Genomic DNA, 22,874 nt, shown 5'->3' on the forward strand with positions numbered 1-22,874 from the left:
CTGCAGCAGCAGCGAGCGAAGTTTACACCCCCCACCCCCTCTGGAAGCGGTCTTCCGCCCGTTTTTCTGCACGACGATTGGTTGCTAAGCGGCTATGGTATATTGTTGCGCTGCTAAACACGAGGTCGCGGGCTCAAATCCCGGCCGCGGCGACCGCATTTTGATAGGGGCGAAACGCAACAACGCCCGTGGTCCTGTGTATTTTGGGCACGTTTAAAGATCCCCTGGTGGTCAAAACTAACCCGGAGACCCATACTACGGCGTGCTTCATAATCAAATCGTGGTTTTGGCAAGTAAAACCCTAGAACTCAATTCAGTCTGGGGATTGTTACGTTTCGCCTACGACGCGCGGTTTAGCCGGCGCGACTGCAACAATGCGGCAGACATTTTGGCCCGTTCGGCGTCGCCGCTACGCTCCCCGCCAGGCGTTTCCAGGCGTTTCCAGGCATGTTCCGATGCCACGTGTCTTCATGTGCGTGTGTGAGTGTATGTGCCATTGTGCCCGACCGGCGGCGATGCGACAGCAGGGGGTCACCTTCTCCTCTCAGTCATTGTGCCCGACCAGAGGCGCTACGAGAGCCGAGGTTACCTACTCCTCCCAGTCTTTGTGCCCGACCGGCGGCGCTACGACAGGGTACGTCACCTTAGCCCATTGTACAATCACGTGCTCGTCTATTGAGGGGTTCCTTCTTGCCCTCAACTGCGAGAGTATAAAAACAGCTGCCCCCGGACGCCAAAAGGAGGGCTCCGATTTCTTCTGTTGAGTAAAGTGCTCTCCCGTCTCTCTACTTCGGCCAACCTGACCGCCAACTCTTTGCGATGTTAAAATAAACAAGTTGTTTTGTTGTTACCAGTCGACTCATGCTTTGCCGGGACCTTCGGATGCTTCCAGTTGTACCCCAGGCCGCCAGGCCAACGCTACCCTTGGGGCTTGCGACCCAGGTACAACCACGGGCGTCAGCGCCGAGTTCCCAACAAATCGTACCAGCGGGTACGACCACAACAACTCGTACCAGCGGTGCGATTCAAACAACTGTCTGCCAGCGGTGGGATCGCGACAACGGAGGCCAGCAGCGAAGCTGTGCCTCCGTCGTTGGCGGCCTGTGCCTCAGCTGTGCCCCAGGCCGCCAGGCCAACGCTACCCTTGGGGCTTGTGACCCATTTGCAACAACTGTTTGCCAGCGGTGAGATCGCGACAACGAAGGCCAGCATCGAAGATATGCAGTTGACTGTATGCTGAGCAGCTCAACAACGATCCGGGAGCAGTGCAACGAGCCCTGTGTGATGACTGGTTGCCTGCAGCGGAACGACTGCGCTGGACTCTTGGCTGCGAGGTTTGGTGAGTGCGGGACTTTCTTCTTCTGAGCTTTGCCAGGCTTTTGTTAGTGTCAGAAACAGAGCTGGTAATTGTGGTTGTCGTTGCTGCCGGGTTAGTTTGCGGCAAGACAATAATAGGCAGTAGAGAAAGCAGCATTCAGAGCAGCCATGGATTTCAAGTCGTTGCGCAAACCGAAATTGTTGGAGCTTGCAAGAGAGTTGGGTCTGGATGTCTCAGACAAACTCAGAAAACCGGAACTGCTAAAGGCTATTCTTGAGTTAGAAGCTGAGGATGACGAGCTGTCGGAATGCCTTGAGACCATTGAGGAGAGGGAGACTGCAAAAAGAGAAGAGCGCGAACTTAAAGAACAGAAAGAAAAAGAAGAGCGTGAACGTAAAGAACAGAAAGAGCGAGAGCAACAAGAGCGTGACCGTCAACACGCTTTGGAAATGAAGCGTCTTGAGGTAGAGATGGAACGCGCTCGTAATGGAAGTCAGGCACACGGTGCAGGAGAACGCGTATTGTTCAAAATGACTGACCTGATGCGGCCGTTTAAGCTTGGAGAGGACATTGGTTTGTTCCTGGTTAACTTTGAGCGAACGTGCGAGAAGCAGGGGTTCTCTCGGGAAACGTGGCCACAGCGCTTGCTCACTTTGTTACCCGGCGAGGCGGCCGACGTAGTCGCTCGCTTGGATAGAGAGGAGGCAGAGGATTTCGACACAGTGAAATCGAGTCTTCTAAAAAAGTACCGGCTGTCAGCGGAGGCGTTCCGTCGGAAGTTTCGGGAAAATGAGAAAAGCAGAAGTGAGTCATATACAGAGTTTGCGTATAGGCTTATGTCAAACATGCAGGAGTGGCTCAAAGAAGAGAAAGCGTTTGGTGACCACGATAAAGTTCTGCAGTGTTTCGGGCTAGAACAGTTTTATAGTCGGTTACCGGAGAACGTGCGATACTGGGTCTTGGATAGGCCAGACGTTTGTACGGTGGCTAAAGCCGCTGAGCTAGCCGAGGAGTTTGTGACGCGTCGGGCTCGCGGAGCTAAGGACGGTCAAAAGGGTGAATTTGGCTCGAAGTTTGAGAGGCCGAAGTTCACACCCATGAGAGCAAAGGGGAACACGCGTAGTGAGGATGCGAGTGAAAGCAGTCCGACCAAACGTAAAGAGACGGCGGCAGCCAAACGCAGAAAGCGGTTCGAGATGAGGCGAGCGCGCGTTTGTTATACGTGCCAGAAGCCGGGTCACTTTTCGGCGCAGTGTCCGGAAACAACACCAAAAGTTGTGTTTTTTTCAATAGGCAGCACTGACGAGAACATGAAGCTTCTCGAGCCTTACATGCGAGACCTCCTCGGGAACGGGAAAGAGTGCCGAGTGCTTCGCGATTCCGCAGCTACAATGGATGTAGTTCACCCGTCTTATGTAGAACCCCATATGTTCACGGGCGAGTGCGCATGGATCAAGCAAGCCGTGGAAGCTCATAGCGTGTGTCTGCCGGTAGCAAAAGTGCTTATTGAAGGACCTTTCGGAGCGCTTGAGACGGAGGCCGCAGTGTCATCTATGCTGCCACCTCAGTACCCGTACCTATTTTCAAACAGGTCCGATCACCTCCTGCGCGAGAAGGGGCTTTTGTTTGGTGAAGCTAGTGTTCAGGCCTTAACCAGGTCGAAGGTTCGGGAGCTCGCTGCAAAGGCGGTAGTTGCGGGGCCGACGTTATCAAACAACGAAAAAGGGTCAGAGGCGCAGCAAGCTGATATTCAGAGCACGCCCGAACTGAATAAAATTGAGTCTGTAGCGTTGAAGGCGCCAGATACTGGAGAGGAAATGCCCGACACGGGAAAGTTAGAAGAGCTATCTACTGATTTGCTCATCGCGCCTACGTCAGACGGACTTGATAGGTTGCTAAAAGTCAGCCGGTCGGCTTTGATAGCCGAGCAAAAGAAGGATGGTAGCCTAGAAAACATACGCTGCAATGTCAAGGAAGGTATCGCCAGGAAAAATGCGCGTTTTGTGGAACGAGGTGGAGTCCTGTACCGGAAGTATCTAGACCGCAGAGGAGTGGAGTTCGATCAGCTGATCGTGCCTCAATGCTATCGTCAGGATCTGTTGCGCTTGTCGCACGGGGGTTCGTGGTCCGGACACCTTGGAGTTAAGAAAACTAAGGACCGTCTCTTGCAAGAGTACTATTGGCCAGGGTGTTTTCGGGACGCAGACCATTTCGTGAGGACATGTGACACTTGTCAGCGGGTGGGCAAACCAGGGGACAAATCAAGGGCGCCGTTGAAATTGGTACCTATCATTACGGAGCCTTTTAGACGGCTCGTTATTGATACAGTGGGACCTCTGCCGGTAACAGCCACGGGGTACAGACACATTTTGACTGTGATCTGCCCAGCGACAAAGTTCCCTGAAGCAGTGCCGCTTAAAGATCTCAGCTCAGTTGAGATAGTCAATGCACTACTGTCCATATTTGCGCGAGTTGGTTTTCCTGCAGAAATCCAATCAGATCAGGGCACAGTGTTTACTAGCGCTTTGACGACAACTTTTCTCGAAAGGTGTGGGGTAAAGCTGCTACACAGCTCAGTGTACCACCCACAGTCGAATTCCGTTGAGAAGCTCCACTCCGTCATGAAGCGCGTGGTGAGAGCATTGTGTTTTGAACATCGAACTGACTGGGAGCTGTGTCTGCCTGGGGTGATGTTTGCATTAAGGACCGCGCCGCGTGCAGCTACGGGGTTTTCGCCAGCTGAACTGGTGTACGGTCGCTCGCTTCGGTCTCCGCTTCGCATGCTTCGAGAATCGTGGGAAGGCAGGGGCGACGACCCAGTCGTGGTGGAGTACGTGCTTAAGCTCCTCGAACGCTTAAGAAGGGCACAGGAGTTGTCAGGTGAAGCAATGGCAAAGGCCCAGCAGAGGGCCAAGGTTTATTATGATCGGACAGCCAGGGCCCGTCGTTTTGAGGTGGGCGATGAGGTCATGATATTGCGCACATCGCTAAACAACAAACTAGACGTGCAGTGGGAGGGCCCAGCACGAATTGTTCAGAAACTGTCGGGCGTTAACTACGTGGTAAGTCTGCCAGGAACGCGGAATGCACAGCAAGTTTACCACTGTAATCTGCTCAAACCTTATAGACAAAGGGAAGCAGTGGTGTGCATGACGGTAAACGTTCCTGAAGAGCTTCCGGTCGAGCTTCCGGGACTAGGCTCAGTGACGAACAGGGAAGACACCGGTGAAGTCATTAGTGACTTATCAGTAAAGCACCGCTGTCGCCTGAGCAGAAAACCGAACTACACCAGCTATTACAAGAGTTTCAAGGTCTGTTCTCTGAGAGGCCTGGTAGGACTTCTGTACTTACTCATGATATAGAACTTACCTCCCCAGAGCCAGTACGATCCAAGGCGTATCGGGTGTCACCCCCCCAGAACGATATTATGGAGGCTGAGGTAAAGAAAATGCTACAGCTCGGTGTTATTGAGGCAGGTGAGAGTGATTATACCTCCCCTTTGATTTTAGTTGAGGTACCGGGCAAGGAACCTCGTCCTTGCGTCGACTACCGCAGGCTTAATTCCATCACTAAGGATCAAATTTATCCGATCCCTAACATCGAGGAGCGCCTTGAGAAAGTTAGTAGCGCTCAGTTTATTTCCACCCTAGATCTTGTCAGGGGTTATTGGCAGGTTCCACTTACAGAAGAGGCTAGTAGGTATGCGGCGTTCATTTCACCAATTGGAACATTCCGTCCTAAAGTGTTGAGTTTTGGTTTGAAGAACGCGCCATACTGTTTTTCAAGCCTCATGGATAAAGTGTTGCGGGGACAGCAAGAATTCGCTTTACCGTATCTAGACGACGTAGCGATATTCTCCGCATCCTGGTCTGAGCATATGGCACACTTGCGGGCAGTGCTAACCCGCCTGCGCGAAGCGGGCTTGAGAGTCAAGGCTCCTAAGTGCCAGTTAGCACAGGCCGAGGTTGTCTACCTCGGTCACGTGATTGGTCAGGGTCGTCGCCGCCCCTCTGAAATAAAAGTGGCCGCTGTGCGAGACTTTCCGCAACCGCGCACGAAGACCGATATTCGGTCGTTCTTAGGTGTGGCCGGCTACTATCAGAGGTACATCCCCAGGTACTCTGATATCGCGGCTCCCCTGACGGATGCTCTAAGAAAGACAGAGCCCCAAACAGTCGTCTGGGACGAGACAAAGGAAAGAGCTTTTAGCGCCCTAAAGAGTGCCCTAACAAGCCAGCCTGTGCTACGATCGCCAGACTATACAAAAGGGTTCATTGTTCAGTGCGATGCTAGTGAGCGAGGCATGGGCGTTGTACTGTGCCAACGGGAAAAGGGAGAAGTAGAACACCCCGTCCTGTATGCTAGTCGTAAGCTGACCAGTCGTGAGCAGGCGTATAGCGCCACCGAGAAAGGGTGTGCATGTCTCGTGTGGGCCGTTCAGAAATTGTCATGCTATCTAGCCGGCTCGAGGTTTATCATTGAGACGGATCACTGCCCTCTCCAATGGCTGCAGACCATCTCTCCCAAAAATGGCCGCCTCCTGCGCTGGAGCCTCGCTTTGCAACAATATTCCTTTGAGGTGCGTTACAAAAAGGGGAGTCTCAACGGTAACGCCGATGGCTTAAGTCGAAGCCCCTAACGTAGGAATCAGCCTCAAAATTGTTTGTTACTGATGTTTTTCTTCCTGAGGCCGGATTGTTTAACATATTGCTTTTGTTTAGTGTTTCAAAGTGATGATATGCTTTCTAGTGCAATTTTCCAATTTGTGGACGCGTTCTGAGTGATGCTAGACTACTGTAAGGAACTAGGCAGTGGTATAAAAAGGGGAAAGAGCCTGGCAGGGCTTAGTGAGGGTTGTGCCGTGCTTGCTGACTGAGCGGTTGAGTTTCAGCGTAGTTCTAACGCTTGCCGGGAACGAGAACAAGAATGTGAACTCTCCCGAAGTCACTTTGCAGTGTCCTGTGCGAACCTGAACGAGAGAACGAGGCCTTCTCTGTGCGCTGCGCTCAAGAAACGTCGAGGGACGCCCGACTTCGGTTATGAGCATCATCGAGCGACATCCCTCCGGACAGCGGATGCAGTCCCCTGTCCATCGGGATCTCCTTCCCCCGGCGGGGCGGTCTGTTACGTTTCGCCTACGACGCGCGGTTTAGCCGGCGCGACTGCAACAATGCGGCAGACATTTTGGCCCGTTCGGCGTCGCCGCTACGCTCCCCGCCAGGCGTTTCCAGGCGTTTCCAGGCATGTTCCGATGCCACGTGTCTTCATGTGCGTGTGTGAGTGTATGTGCCATTGTGCCCGACCGGCGGCGATGCGACAGCAGGGGGTCACCTTCTCCTCTCAGTCATTGTGCCCGACCAGAGGCGCTACGAGAGCCGAGGTTACCTACTCCTCCCAGTCTTTGTGCCCGACCGGCGGCGCTACGACAGGGTACGTCACCTTAGCCCATTGTACAATCACGTGCTCGTCTATTGAGGGGTTCCTTCTTGCCCTCAACTGCGAGAGTATAAAAACAGCTGCCCCCGGACGCCAAAAGGAGGGCTCCGATTTCTTCTGTTGAGTAAAGTGCTCTCCCGTCTCTCTACTTCGGCCAACCTGACCGCCAACTCTTTGCGATGTTAAAATAAACAAGTTGTTTTGTTGTTACCAGTCGACTCATGCTTTGCCGGGACCTTCGGATGCTTCCAGTTGTACCCCAGGCCGCCAGGCCAACGCTACCCTTGGGGCTTGCGACCCAGGTACAACCACGGGCGTCAGCGCCGAGTTCCCAACAAATCGTACCAGCGGGTACGACCACAACAACTCGTACCAGCGGTGCGATTCAAACAGGATTTATTAGCGCCCTGCAGAACGTGCCCTGCCTTCGTGAGCGTGGTTGCGCAGCGCGTATCCGTAAATGGAAGCGGTGGCTCGCGGACTTAGTGCACCGCTAACACAGAACGAAGCTACAGGTAGAAGATACAAAACGGAGATGGCAGTATGCGGACCATGCTAAGGGTGCATTAGGCATTGTTTTTTTAATTTCTTTCTTGCTATTTTTTTGCCGCTTCTGCATAATTGAAATTAAACCATTGTGTTCGTTTTATAATATCTGAGGGTGAAAAAAAGAACACTGTTAGGGTTATGTGCTCGAGTTATGTAGAGAATCGACGCGAAGATCATTTTTGTTAGTTTTGCTCAAGGCAGATCTAGAATTACGCATGCTTGGATCGCGCTATCGAGCACACTGGTTATCAGACAGTATTCCTAGAGCGCTGATATCTACTAGCCGCTGCTCAAGCTACGCAGCGATTGCCCTGTGCTACAAGTGCGTCGAGTACAGCGAAAGTAATTCCGTGATGGGATCGGAAAGACGTATAGTTTCATGTCTCACTCGAAGGTCACGCTATACCTACCTGCATGACGTTGCCATTTCGATAAGCACAACTCGCGCACTGTTGGTCACTAGCTCGGTTGACGTCACTCGCCAAAACCCGTAAAACTGGAAGCGCTGGCAGCGCAAGCCGCCACAACACGCAGCGCTGCCATCCGGTCGCCGCCTCTGATCAGCCGCCCGAAGCGAGACACGCTGCAACCGTCAACTGCGTACGCTGCGGAGTACACGAGAACGAAGCCATGGGCCAACTGATGAGCTGTTGCGGTTGCAAGTGCTGCAGCCATGCCCGAGAAAGGCTGCGTAGTCGACTACCGTGGCTCTTCGGATCCGCTCAGCGACTGGAACAGGCGCCAGAGCAGCAGCAGAGCCCTGAGCAGCAGCCCGAACAGCAACCCGAACCGCCGCAACAAGGGCTGGAGAAAGACTCCCCCGCAGCGGATAAACCAACATCGTTGCCGTCCGTTCCCGGGACTGCCGTCCAGAGTCCCTCAGATTCCGAGGCAGCCGTCACGTCGTCCCTAGGCGAAACTACCGATACTGAAGGTCGCCTCTCCACCGCCATCTCTCCGGCGGGCAGCAGTCTGACGGTCGTCTCTCCGGCGACAACGTCTTCTGAGAGCCGCGAAGGCCCTCCCGCGCAGGTGGCAAGCAGCTCGAGTGGCCTGAGCTCTACCACTCCTGAGAGCGACGCCCCTTTGACCGCGACTACAGCTGCTGGAACCGTGGAAACCGTGGGTAGTTGTAATTCCTATAGTATACGTATACAGGGCACGGCAGCATCCCGAGCAGGCGCCATCAAATTGCAGCCACTTAATATAAATATACCGTAATATAATAAACCAGTGGCACCCATCTCGCGTAGGCTTATGTATCAGCCTACTCAAGTTTGCGTGCCACTAGTTTGCGTTCCCATAGTCTTGCTGCTGTTAAGTATTCCACACTCTTACGCATTAGGACTCTTACTGCCACGGCTGTATAATATTTAATGTTGGCCGTGTTACCCGCTTTTGGCCTTGGGTCCGAACACTTTCCTATTTTGCACAACCTAATGCATAAGCAAAGAAAACTTGGTACTTCTGCCCGCCTTGCCACCTCGATCGATCTGTGCGGACACCGTTGATGTTGCCTTCGACTCGATTTTCTGTTCCCGCCTTCCCTCGTACTAATTTCGCACTTCCTTGCTGCTCCATTGGACTAATTGCGGCTTGTTGCTATCATGTCCCTGCTTTTCTTTCTTTTCAGCCACCTTGACCTGTCCGTCGGACTCACCCTTGTTCGGCTAGGACCGCAGCGGCGTCGGTCCCTTCTTATCCCTCAGCATGCCCGACGTCGTTTAATGTCGCGCTATGCACCACGTCTCTTATATAACGTGGTTTTTATTCCCAATAAAGCATTCTTTTACTTCTATTCTTGCTTGTTCAATGCGTCTGTTATCGCTTCTGCGTACACCTCGGTCTTACGGCCCGCGTTGTCGGCACTCGTGTGCTGTGCATTTGCCTGAGTCGGGGCATGCGGATGACCACTTGCTTCGCTGACGGCACACATCACCTTCGCTTAGAACGAGCATGCATAGTGCATAGACCGCTGCAGATTAATGCACCATTGCCGCGAAGCATGGTTTCATCTGCTCTCTTCACTAGTCATTCAACGCACAAATGCGATTTCCACGAATCGTCACCTCTTCCGCTCTGAACTTCGTTGTGAACTAATTACGACCAGTGAATGAAAGTCCGCGTAATAAGTTCTCATAGACAAATTACTGTAACTTTTTTCGAAGACAGAGCTACAGAGCATTCGCGAGAAACTGGAGACGAACTTATTCTTCGCCTAGGCGAACGGACATCGACCGCCACTGGAGAACAGCTATATACAGCTTCACTGTACAAGTCCCACAACAGGACTGTTATCCGGTTAAGTCGGCAAACTGTGACGTCACTGAGCTGCAAGGAATCGGGTCGTCAGTAGCTTGTATGATGCCCGATTCCGCGACAAATGAGCCCCGTTGCGCTCGCCTGCATACTGAACTGGCGAGTCCCGTCCTGTGCATCCATCTTAAGTTACGATAAATTGGGTAACTGTTTATTTTTTACAGCGAAGCTAAGATACGGGATATGACGTCCGCACGGGAAAACTCTCCCCTAAATATTGAGTGAACGAGCCAACAAAAATCACCGCCGAAGCACTCTGTACAGATGGTTAACCAGCGAAACTGAAATGTGCGGCCCCGGTGTTAAACATTCGGTTAATGCCGACGGTTTATTAAACGACTGCTTGGTAGGCTGCCGGATCCTCGGTACGCATTTGCTGCTTGCGCTCGGCTGCACGAGCCTGTTCTTATGCCCGGGCTGCAGCTTCGGCACGGCGTTCACGAGCTCGTTCCCGGTTCTAAAAAAAAAAAAAAATGCGGGGTTTTACGTGCCAAAACCACTTTCTAATTGTGAGGCACGCCGTAGTGGAGGACTCCGGAATTTTCGACCACCTGGGGTTCTTTAACGTGCACCTAAGTCTAAGCACACGGGTGTTCTCGCATTTCAACCCCATCGAAATGAGGCCGCCATGGCCGGGATTCGATCCCGCGACCTCGCGCTCAGCAGCCCAACACTATCGCCACTGAGCAACCTCGGCGGGTGTTCCCGGTTCTGCTCGCGGTGTTGCTGATCGAAAGCTGCCTGCTCCTCGAGTGAACGTATGACGCGTGGCCTGCCTATTTCGGAGCTGGGCAGAAACTGCTGTGCGTGCGCCCGGCTGCGACGGAGAGCAACGACGTCTCTACTGGTGCGGCTAATCCAACACCACCTAGATAGCACAAAACCTTTTCACTCCGATCCATGACGTCATGTTACCTGGCCCGACTGCCATAGAATCTAATGGAGATGTTCCCGAGTAGGCAACAGCGATTTTGACGTTACCGCCTTCATCACGCCAGCCTTGTCAATGGAAATATCGGGCCAGGTAGCGTGACGTTATGGATCCGAGAGAACAGGCCTTGTGCTGTCTATTAGCCCTAAGAACGAACTACAGGGGCGCTGCGAGCGCCGCTCGCGTGACGTCAGGGCGAGGACTCGCGCCTGTCGTCTGCTACAGCTAAGGCGGTGTCCATATGGTCCCTGAAATCGGGGCGCCTTTTGCAGTGTTTTCGTTTGTTCGCTGTCGTTCCCTCTTCTTGTATATTTATGGCGGTCGTCTAAAATATATTTTTGCGACGTCTTCGTTCACGAAAATTTATTCAAAGAGCTTATTTCTTAGTCGACAATACAGTTCTCAATTGCAACGCTATAGTGCCAGCTGAAGGAGCGCAAATCAGCTCATTGCGGGTTTTTCATGCGCGAATCGACAACCGCAAAAACATAGCATACGAGAATCCAGCTATTATACCATATCTGCCGCGGTGCAACAATTATGTCATAAATGCAATGTTTATATGACTTCTACAATTGTTAACTTGGTTTTAATCAGTTGCTTAGTGGCTATGGTGTTGGGCTGCTAAGCACGAAAACGCGGGATCGAATCCGGGCCACGGCAGCCGGATTTCGATGGAGGCGAAATGCGAAACCTGTGTACTTAGATTTAGGTGCATGTTAAAGAACCCCAGGTGGTCCAAATTTCCGGAGTCCCTCGCTACGGCGTGCCTCACGATAAGAAAGAGGTTTTGGCACGTAGAACCCCCCAATGTAATTTTTAATTTATTTTATTCCGCTAAAACAGGTTTGCTCACGATGAGTAGTTTATGGTATATTTCGAATTTTTGCATTTCTTCACAGAAATTCTCGGCAGTAACATGACTTAACTAACACTGCAGTTCATATTCTACCAGCACCACTAGCTTTTCTAACTGCTTCTCAAAATTAGGCGGTTAATCTCGTGTTTATTTCAAATCGCGGTAATTTGAAGTAAAGCTAATGGAGGCTTACAGCTGTTTGCAGAATACGAAAAGGAATCTACCAATATATATATATATATATATATATATATATATATATATATATATATATATATATATATATATATATATATATATATATATATATATATATATACCATTTTCCGTGCTACACGTTCAACTGACTTGAGTAAATTTACTAGTGTTTGTTGCTTGAGGAATATGCATGACGAATCTGTTTGGCGAACTGATACAGGCCGCTCGGCCCAAATTTTTTAGTGAAATATGCATTTTGGACCGTATGGCTGCAGCCAGAAAGAAGCCGAAGCGTCATTCATTAGTAGTATGGGACATGTTGAAGACATCATTATTCCTCAGTGGAGGGTCAAAAATCAAATGATATATGTAACGCTTGTGCTAAATCCGTTATGAAGGTTTGCGAGGTTCTCTTTCATGTACCGACGAAGCGAATAGTTCTCCGTTTGTATAATTAAACAACGCTGAATCGAGACACGGTGAGGCAGAAGGTGCTTGAATTTTCCTTTTCTAGGCACCCTAAGCTGCGCTGTTGTACTTCGAGTATATTTTAGGCATTGCAATTGAGGCTGTAAAAGACTGCTTCATGGTTTCAGTTCGAACTTGTAGTGAACTGAAGGGTTTCGAAAACAATGCCTGCCGAAGGGTTTCGAAAACAATGCCTGCCTCGCCATAACGACAATCGGTTGCTACCATGGCGTGAGGGGTGTGCCATATTGCCGATAAAAGCTACTGAGTGCCACCACGAAACATTTCATCGCTTGCATTTGATTGGATCTCGTTCTTAACCACGAAACTTTTCTTTCAAGTCATTGCTACAATGGTACTTGTGAATTAATGATATATGTCAATACTCTACATATGACGCGCCATCGTGTTAGCAGCCATGAGCAATTCGTTTTATGAGGGCTTGTTTCAGAGAGCGGTGAAAGTAGGAGTAAACTTTTGTATACAAAATGCGCGCCTACCAATTTCTTTTACGCATTAATAAGTGGCCTTATCTGACAAGAACAACTCATCAGAGTAATAAAAATAATGAAAACTTCGCTGGTCAGTGTTTTTCTAACACAGATAACATGTTGACACCAATGACCAAGATTTTTCTTTCGCGTAAAATGCAATGTCTCTCATAGCTAAGTACTAAGGGAATGTTAAATGTTGAGCGAAGCATTGTACACATCTTCAACATTACTTTTACGCAAAATTTGTGGACCGACAGGGCTCATACATGAATTGCAAGATCAGTGTGCCCCTTCAACGCTACATAGCTTGTGATCTCCAAGCCACACATTTTCTCGAGTCACGCGCTTTTAAAGAAGGAACTGCGGTTCAGGCCTGGCAGCAGAAAGAAGCCGAGATATCCTTCATTAAGTACGGCTCGAGCCACCTACACCTCAAGCATGAACGAAGGGAACGAGCGCGCGCGGCATCCGAGCGAGCCGGAGCGAGTGGCGTCCTGGCCGTGACGTCACTCGCGAGAGGGCGCCACTCCAAATTCTCGCCGCTAATAGTCTACTAACTCCATGGCTAATAGGTGATGTTGGCTAATCGCTGCCTCTCTTTCTTTTTTAGCGCATGCGCATGGGGTTGCGCCGGAGGAGTTTTCGGCGTACAGGCGACCGACAGATGGACGAATGGACGCATCGGCTAGCCATATGCAGCTTCGCTGTAAAAAGCACTCGTATCGCCGCTCGCGTCGGAGCTCAGTTTAACGGCCGCCTGCGTCGAAAACGGCGCTCCGTCGCAGCTATGTCTCTGTGAATGTGTGACGTAGTGTGGGCCTGATAAGGCGGCCAAGGGAACTTTTAGTACCATTTCGCTCCATGCACCGTTGCTATGGGAAGGCCACGCGTGATCCGTGCGCCTGAAGAGCAGCGTATCTACGCGGAGCGACAGCGAGAGCAGCGGTAGGAGAGAGACTGTTAGGGTTGGCGTCTGACACCACGTGGCGACAGGTCATTCACCCTACCCTCTAGGCCGGTGCCCACGGGCGACAGATCGTCCCCCCTTACCCTCTACATGGTCGTGGCACCGTGGGTGATACGTCATCCCCTTCCCCTCTCATGGTCGTGGCACCGTGGGTGATACCTCATCCCCTTCACCTCTCATGGTCGTGGCACCGTGGGTGCTACCTCATCCCCCCTTACCCTCTCTTGGCCGGACCCCACGGCGCCGGAGAGGTCATTCACCCGACCTTCTCCCCGGATTCGTCGAAAAGAGGATCGACTTCTCCTGCCCGTGCTCGGTATTGCAGGAGGAGGTGCCCTCTCTCCGTGCCTGTCACGTGTCATCGACGGAAGCAAGATCCCGCCCACACTTGTAGAGAGCCTATTTAAGGGGCTCCGAAATGTACTTTTGATAGACTTCATACTTCATGCTTTTCTCATTTTCTTTCAACTACCTTTGAATAAACCGTGCAAGTTTCGCACTAGCAAATCGTCTCGCCCCTGCTTGGTCGCCATGATCTACCGGATGCCTGCAGCCCGCCGACAACGCCATGCTACCCAATAAGTAATGTCGGTCGAGCTTCGATAGGCAGGCGCCGCTACATCTCGGCAGCAGTACGATACGCTACCCTGGAGTACGCAACAAACTGGTGGCAGCGGTGGGATCGCCTACAAACGCAACAAACTGGTTGCTAACGGTGGGATCACCCCTGAAGTGCAACAAACGGGTGGCAGCGGTGGGATCGCCCCTGAAGCGCAACAAACTGACTGGCAGCGATTGGGATACGGCATCCTGGAGACCCCAACTTGAACGACAACTACGAGATCGTAGCCTCTTCGTCCTGGCAACAACATTCGGAAGGAAGATGTCTGGATCATGACTGCATATGGTGAGTGCACGGCTTTTCTTCACTGAGATATCACTTGGCTTTTACGTATTTTTGGAAAGTACATAGCAGTGATTTTTCTTTAAACCGTTGACGGAAGTTTGAGTACGTCAAGGTTGTATAGAGAGAAGGTTTAGCAGCACTAAGGGCAGCCATGAACTTGAAGGCACTAAAGAAGCCGGAGTTGTTGAGCTTGGCCAAAAAGTTGGGCCTCCAAATTGCCGAATCAAAGAGAAAGCCGGAGATCATTGAGGCGATCGAAGCGACCGGGGCAGATCGAAGCGACCGGGGCAGCGACCGGAACTGACGGAATGCCTAGAGAGCATTAAAGAGAGAGAGGAAGAGCGTAAGCGTCTAGAGAAAGAGGAAAAAGGAGAGCGTAAGGGCCTAGAGGAAGAAGAGCGCGAGCTGGCAGCACGTAAGGCCAAGGAAGAGCGCGACCTCGAAATGAAGCGCCTAGAGATTGAGCTTCTGAAAGCACAAAATAGCGAAAGACCTAGCACAGAGGCACGTGAAAGCGAGCGCAGAATGACAGACTTGGTGGCACCCTACGCAGTAGGAGGGGACATAGGTCTTTTTCTGGTACAGTTTGAGCGCACGTGTGAGATGGCGAAATTCGCGAGAAACACGTGGCCGCAACGCTTCCTTACGTTACCGCCACGTGAGGTAGCTGATATTATCGCCCGCATGGGGAAGGAAGAAGCAGAGGACTTCGATGAAGTCAAAGTAAATCTGCTTAAAAAGTATGGATTCTCAGCTGAAGCATTCAGGCGAAAGTTCAGGGAAGTCGAGAAGACCAAAAGTGAGTCATATTCAGACTTTGCGTACACCTTGGAGGTAAACCTGAAGGAATGGCTCAGAGAAGAGGGTGCACTCGGCGACGCCGAAAAGACAATGCAGTGCGTTGCTTTAGAACAGTTCTACCGCCGGCTGCCAGTAAACATCAAGTATTGGGTTCATGATAGGCCAGGCGTAGACACTGTTTCGAGAGCGACCAATCTCGCTGAGGAGTACGTAACTCGCCGTGCGGACGAAGGCAGCGAAGCTCCTAAGGAGGAGATGAATAAATGCAGACCCGACTAGCCAAAACGATGGTCAAAATCGAGTCGGTATAAAACAAAGGAAACATCAGATTCAGGGAAAAGTAGTGACGAGGACAGCGAAGGAGAAAAGGAGTCACCCAAACAGAGGGCAGAAAAGCAAAAGAAAAAGGCTTTCGAGGCCAAGAAACCAGTAGTTTGCTACAACTGCCGGCAAACGGGGCATATCTCCGTGGGATGCAGAAATCCCAAACTAGTGTTGATGTCACTAAGTAGTAACACAGAAAATCTGAGCTTGCTAGAACCATACATTCAAGACTTCATGGTAAACGGCAAACCGTGTAGAGTGCTTCGCGACTCGGCAGCCACAATGGACGTAGTGCACTTGTCGTACGTAGAGGAAGGCCAGTTGACGGGGGTATGTGCTTCGATAAGGCAAGCCGTAGAGGCTTCCAGTGTTTGTCTCCCGGTGGCCAAAATTCGCATTGAAGGCCCTTTCGGAGTACTGGACACTGAAGCCGCCGTCTCGGCACATCTCCCGCCGCAGTATCCATATTTGTTTTCTAACAAATCAGAGGATTTGCTACGACGCAACGGAATCGGGTTTAGTGAGGGAACAGTGCAAGCCCTAACTCGTTCCAAGGCAGTGTACGAATGTCCTGTGGTGGAGAAAACAGGTTTGACAGCTGATTCGTCAACCAGTACTGAACAGGATAGCCCTATAGGGGATGAGGCGGAAAGTACGCCAGCTAATGAAAAAACCAGGAAAGCAGCGGAGCCTGAAATGTCGCGAGAGGCAGAATGTAGGAGAAAGTTGTTAAACCTAAGCCCTGCCACAATGGTTGTTGAGCGCAGGAAATGCGTAAAGCACAAAACAATGCTGAGCATTACTATGACAGGACGGCTCGCACGCGACACATTAAAGTTGGGGAAAAGGTAATGAACCTGAAACCCTCGTTGAAAAACAAACTAGAGGTTTAATGGGAAGGACCGGTTGACATAATTCAGAAATTATCTGAAACAAACTACGTAATCACGGTACCGGGAAAACGAAGGACACCACAAGTGCACCATAGCAATCTACTTAAACCCTACAGGCAGAGGGAAGCCTTTGTGCACATGTCCCTTAACCAACCTGAGGAAATGCCTGTCGACTTTCCAGAGTTAACAGCAGTGACGGAGACAAAGGACATTGACGAGACCATTGATAAGTTAGTAGAACAGGCGGAGTTGAATCCCATTCAGAAGGCCGAACTGAGGGAACTCGTGTTTGAATTTAAAGACGTATTTTCAGACACACCGGGCAGGACGACTGCGATCGTTCACGATATCGAGTTAACCTCGTCGGACCCTGTTCGTTCGAAAGCTTGTCGCGTTTCGCCTCGTCAACGTGAAGTCATGACCGCTGAAATAAACAAGATGTTAGAACTAGGTGTAATCGAGCCAGGAGAGAGTGATTATACCTCACCTCTTATCTTGGTTGAGGTCCCAGGAAAAGAGCCGCGGCCATGTATCGACTACCGCAGGCTCAATTTAATCACGAAGGACCAGACTTATCCAACACCGCATATCGAGGAAAGGCTTGAGAAAGTGAGCAGTGCTAATTTCATTTCTACGCTCGATTTAGTCAGAGGCTATTGGCAGGTTCCGTTGACCGAGAGGGCAAGCAGGCTTGCAGCGTTTATTTCCCCGATGGGAACCTTTCGTCCGAAAGTCCTGAGTTTTGGATTGAAGAATGCGCCATATTGCTTCTCTAGCCTTATGGACCAGGTGCTACGAGGAATGGAGGACTTTGCACTTCCCTATCTCGATGACATAGCTATCTTTTCTTCATCATGGGCGGACCATATGCAACAACTGCGAACCGTGTTGTGTCGGCTACGAGAGGCCAACTTAACTGTTAGGGCTCCCAAATGCCAATTAGGGCGCGCGGAGGTAGCTTATCTAGGTCATGTAATAGGGCAAGGCCATCGTCGGCCTTCCGAGGTTAAACTAACCGCGATAGACAACTTCCCACAACCACGCACCAAGCGGTATATCAGATCATTCCTTGGCTTGGCAGGTTATTACCAATGATATATTCCGCGGTATTCCGAGATTGCGAGTCCTTTAACGGATGCTCTCAGAAAAACAGAACCACAAACGGTGAAGTGGTATGACGCAAAAGAAAAGGCTTTTAGTATGCTGAACAACGCACTAACGAGTCAGCCAGTGTTGAACGCGCCCGACTACTCTAAGCCATTCAGTCTTCAGTGTGATGCCAGTGACAGGGGTATGGGGGTGGTGCTCTGTCAAAAGAAAGATGACGAGAACGAACATCATGTACTGTACGCCAGTAGAAAGCTTTCAGTTCGTGAGGAAGCATACAGTGCATCAGAAAAGGAATGCGCCTGCGTAGTTTGGGCGGTACGGAAGCTAGCTTGCTATATCGCTGGCTCAAGATTCACCATTGAGACTGACCACTGTCCCCTCACATGGCTGCAGTCCATGTCTACGAAAAACGATCGTCTTTTGCGCTGGAGCTTGGCTCTTCAACAGTACACCTTCGATATTCGCTACAAGAAGGGTAAGCTTAACGGCAACGCCGACGGTTTAAGTCGTTGCCCCTAGAGTATCGAAAGCCGCATGCTCATCCGGGTTTCCGTGGCATTTTTTTCGTGCATTCATATGTTTTTCCGAAGTGAAGCCGATTGTTAGCTGATTTTAATAACCACGTCCTAACGCCTTCAAGAAATGGCTGGTTTTAGTGTTGAGGGGGGGAGGACGCGCGTAGGGAATGGGAAAGGTGTAGGGGGTTTCCTTTTTTTGTTAAAAGCCGGGTGTGTCTTGGGGGAGAGTGGCCTTGTGCTCGCTGCTTTGTGGTTGTGGGTCCGGCACTGTTCTGGGGTGATTGCTTGCCCACGCAGGAGACGAAAAGTTGCGAGACCTGCTTGCAAAGACCACTTTCACCGGACCGGACCAAGGAGAAAAGTCACAAGAGCGCCACGAGGACGGATGACCACTCCCCGGAATCTACCTGCTACGAACGAAGGGTTCGTGACCTCTACGGGGAATCCTGATACCGAAACGCCGATTCCTCGTACAGCGGCTGCTGGCCCCTACACGTCGGAATCTTCCTCCCCCGCCGGAGATGCTGTTAGGGTTGGCGTCTGACAGCACGTGGCGACAGGTCATTCACCCTACCCTCTGGGCCGGAGCCCACGGGCGACAGATCGTCCCCCCTTACCCTCTACATGGTCGTGGCACCGTGGGTGATACGTCATCCCCTTCCCCTCTCATTGTCGTGGCACCGTGGGTGATACCTCATCCCCTTCACCTCTCATGGTCGTGGCACCGTCGGTGCTACCTCATCCCCCCCTTACCCTCTCTTGGCCGGACCCCACGGAGCCGGAGAGGTCATTCACCCGACCTTCTCTCCGGATTCGTCGAAAAGAGGATCGACTTCTCCTGCCCGTGCTCGGTATTGCAGGAGGAGGGGCCCTTTCTCCGTGCCTGTCACGTGTCATCGACGGAAGCAAGATCCCGCCCACAATTGTAGAGTGCCTATTTAAGGGGCTCCGAAATGTACTTTTGATATACTTCATACCTCCGACTTCATACTTCATGCTTTTCTTATTTTCTTTCAACTACCTTTGAATAAACAGTGGAAGTTTCGCACTAGCAAATCGTCTCGCCCCTGCTTGGTCGCCATGATCTACCGGATGCCTGCAGCCCGCCGACAACGCCACGCTTCCCAATAAGTAATGTCGGTCGAGCTTCGATAGGCAGGCGTCGCTACTTCTCCCTACCCTGTAGTACGCTACCCTGGAGTACGCAACAAGACCAACGTCCCAAGAAGAGCGTGTCCGCGATGTGGAACGTAACGACGAGCAAGAGCCGACGACGCATATCGCGGCGCCGAGAAGGCCACAAGAAGTTCTCCCGACGCCACGAGGGCACGGTGCCGGGATTCGACAGCACATATACGCAAGGTTCCAAAGAGAATTTGTCGAACGCAACTTCGGATCAAGCTGCCGAGTATGCAATCGCCTATGGTTCGATAACGACCTCTGGCGTACAGTCGGAAGACCGACGGCAGAAGACGATGTATGTGCTGACGTGGTGCTTTCCCGGCGAGAGCGTTGGGGAGTATCGAGTCTGCGGCACGTGTACGGAGGCGCTTATAAAGGGTAACGTGCCTAGGTTCAGTACAACGCTTGTACAGAGGCTCCGCTAAAGGGTGCGGTTCCACGTTTCTCGACGACGAACGGTTGCGTGTACCCGCATATGCCGGCCTCCTTCTCAAGTTCAACGCCGATCGGATCACCTTCGCTGATCATCCACCTTCGCAAGTGGAATGACTCATGAATTTTTTGCCATTGTTAATCTACGTGGACAGTTTTCGCTCGCAGGGCGAGTTAATGAAAGACCGAAAATTGAAAATTAATGACGAATAAATGTATGCATTTGGCCACTTCTCAGCACGTATTCATGCCGTCGCTGTTTTTAGAAAAAGTCTCGAAAATTCCAAATTATCAAGCTGACAACTCTGCGACATAGCAATAAAAAACGATATCACAATTTTGTAAACTGCAACTAATACCACATCTAAAGCCGACAAAATAGAATCAGTACACGCGGCTCTGTAAGATACGGCTAATTAGTGAATGTGGTTTTTGCAAAACCCTTGTAAGCATTGTGATAAGTTTACGAGGACTAGACTCGAGTATTGAGGGCGAGGAGAGAGCATAAATGTAGGCATCCGGCCCTACAAAAGAGCAAGCTGTGCCGTCTCCCGGGACATGCAAGCTCCACCGCAGCAGAGCTAGCAGGACTCCACCTTGCTGTGGACCTACTTGCAGAGGAGCTACCAGCGACCCCGGCAGCGATCTTCTGCGACTCCAAGGCGGCGCTGCTCTGCCTGCAGTACCCTGACAGGGCTAGCCTTGGGGTTGTGTGTCTCTCTTCAAGACTGACGGCCCTTCAGGACGCAGGATGCTCACTATCCCTGCATTAGCTACCGGCACACGTGGGGATCCCGGGCAATGAAGAGGCGGACACTCTTGCAAAAAGTGCCCACCACTCAAGCGTCCACCTCAGCCCTGCTGTAACGGCCGCAGACATCTCGAGACACAGGCTGCGCCGGCACATCATCGCCTGCCACCCGGACAAACGGGTATCCCTGGGCCCGCCTCCACGGCCTCTTCCACAGCACGGCCTCCTACGAAAGGATGCCTCGTTGCTGCTCTGACTGCGAGTTGGCTGCTACTGGACGGCAGCCCGCCCGCACCGCCTTGCGAAAGCCACCTCGCCAGCCTGTGCCTCCTGTGGGGAAGCAGACACTCTGGAGCACCTCCTGCTGGCCTGCCCTGCTCACCTGCAGCACTGCGGCCGACTTCTGCAAGAGTTCCACCACCCGGGGCTCCCATGTTCACGACAGGAAGATATCCTCTTCCCCTGTCGTAATCAGCTACCAGCGTTCCTAAGTGTCGTCGAGTACCTCGACTCGTCGGGGCTCTCGGCGAGACTATAGGAAATTTCTACAAAGACGGATGGCCTAACGGCCATCGCACCACCTCGGGCTTCCTGATCCGCCACTACTTCGCTTTTGCTGGGCCACCTCCTATACGGTCTACCTCCAGCCTACTCCTGCGGTCGAACCCACTGGGCCCTCCCGGCCGGGCTGCTTTGATGCTGCTAGGACGACCCTCTACCTTTCTCCCTCCTACCCTCTCTCTCTTTTAATCCCATCTCCCCCACCCTGCTGGCGCTGAGCCGTGCTCCCGCATGGGTTGCAGAAGATAGTGCTAGCCTTTCCTCCTTCCTTCCCCACGAGAACCACTTATCTTCTCAACACGGATTTAAGCGATCCGTTATCATGCGTACCCTAATTTCCCGTACCAGACTCACTCCACCCAGTCGTCGCCTCCTTTATTACGTTATCTAACGTACTTTGCAAATAAAGTTACTTCTGTCTTATTTTTCGTCCATATCTGATATCTAAGTTCCATCTCTTAGCACTCCCATCTTTACCTTGTTTTCGAATCTAAAAGTATGAGACCACGATGCGGAAACTAGAAAAGGTTACAGTTACGTTAGTAAGGTTTAGCAACCGCTTTGCAGCGTAAAGGTAACCAACAAAAATATTGCTAGATTCAGGCGTCAATTTATCGCGCGGAGACAGACCCTGCATGTATTTCCTGCGCCTGTCTTTCAGCGACTCCAAATTGAAATCCAAATGCATTTCCGGGAACTCCAGCACAAGTACTCCTGCACGGAGTTCTACACAGACGCATCGAAGTCACACGACGGGGTGTTCTATGCAGCCGTCGGTCCATCCTTCTCGGAAGCCGATGTACTGCATCCGGAAACTAGTATCTTTACGGCTGAGGCCTACGCACTGCTGTCGGTCGTAAAGCATATAAATAAATCAAAACTCCAGAAATCAGTTATATATACGGACTCCCTTAGTGTTGTGAATGCCTTGATGTCTTTCTGTAACCACAAAAATCCGGTAATTAATGAACTCTACTCCTTCCTGTGTAAAGCATATATATCTAACCAACATGTGATTATATGCTGGGTGCCTGGACATAGGGGCATCGAGGGTAACGAACGTTCTAGCGGACCAGATGGCCGCATCAATTTCATTGCATGCAGTTAATCCTACTGCTTCGGTCCCTGTCACAGACCTGAAGCCTTTCTTAAGAAGGAAACTGCGAAACCACTGGCAACGTATGTTGGACGCAGAAGTAAATAACAAACTGCACGTGATAAAGCCACAGTTAGGTTCTTGGCCCTCCGTAACAAATTCACGGCGAACAGATGTGCTATTCTGTCGCCTCAGAATAGGACACACATTTGGCACGCATAACTTCTTACTCACTGAAAATGATCCTCCAACCTGCGGTAGATGCGGGGAGAGGCTGACCGTCCTCCACGTCCTCCTGGAGTGTCGGGCAGCCGAATCTGAGAGAAGGAAACATTTTTCTCTAGCATACCAGCAGCACATCCCCCTACATCCCGTAATGCTACTCGGCCCAGAACCTTTATTTGACACCAACGCAGTACTAAGTTTTCTGAAAGATGTTGTCTTGCATGTTGTTAGCCCCACATGTTCGTAGCGGGTCCTCTCTTCAGAGGATGCCGCTGTGATAGCTCTTTCGTATAGCACATGCCTCTAGGCCCTTGTGTTTCAAGGCAGCAGTGCTCCAAGTAATTTTACCATCTTATATATTTTCTATTTTGCATCATTCTTCTACGATGGATTTTAATGTTCATAGTATTCGTCATTAGTCATCGCCACAATTTTATAGCACGTAGATTTTACGCACTTTACAGCGACTATTTTAGGCCACTTTACAGCCAAGTCACATCTTCTATAATACATCGTCAACATTACCACTTGTCAT

At 51.2% G+C, this 22,874-nt stretch overlaps 1 protein-coding gene across 2 annotated transcripts; it reads left to right on the forward strand.

Moving 5' to 3' along the window:
• Positions 1-7,831: 7,831 nt before the first annotated feature.
• On the forward strand, positions 7,832-9,101 carry LOC142570533 (uncharacterized). Of its 2 annotated transcripts, none has more exons than XM_075678910.1 (2): positions 7,832-8,429; positions 8,937-9,101. In XM_075678910.1, the coding sequence occupies exons 1-2, from the start codon at positions 7,934-7,936 to the stop codon at positions 8,975-8,977; spliced, it is 537 nt and encodes a 178-aa protein (XP_075535025.1). In that variant the 5' UTR covers positions 7,832-7,933; the 3' UTR covers positions 8,978-9,101. The 2 variants fall into 2 exon arrangements, with proteins under 2 accessions (XP_075535025.1, XP_075535030.1); XM_075678915.1 differs by having other exon boundaries at positions 7,832-8,425.
• The last annotated feature ends 13,773 nt before the right edge of the window (positions 9,102-22,874 follow it).

This window comes from Dermacentor variabilis, chromosome 1 (genome assembly GCF_050947875.1).
Source record: "Dermacentor variabilis isolate Ectoservices chromosome 1, ASM5094787v1, whole genome shotgun sequence".
NCBI lineage: Eukaryota > Metazoa > Arthropoda > Arachnida > Ixodida > Ixodidae > Dermacentor > Dermacentor variabilis.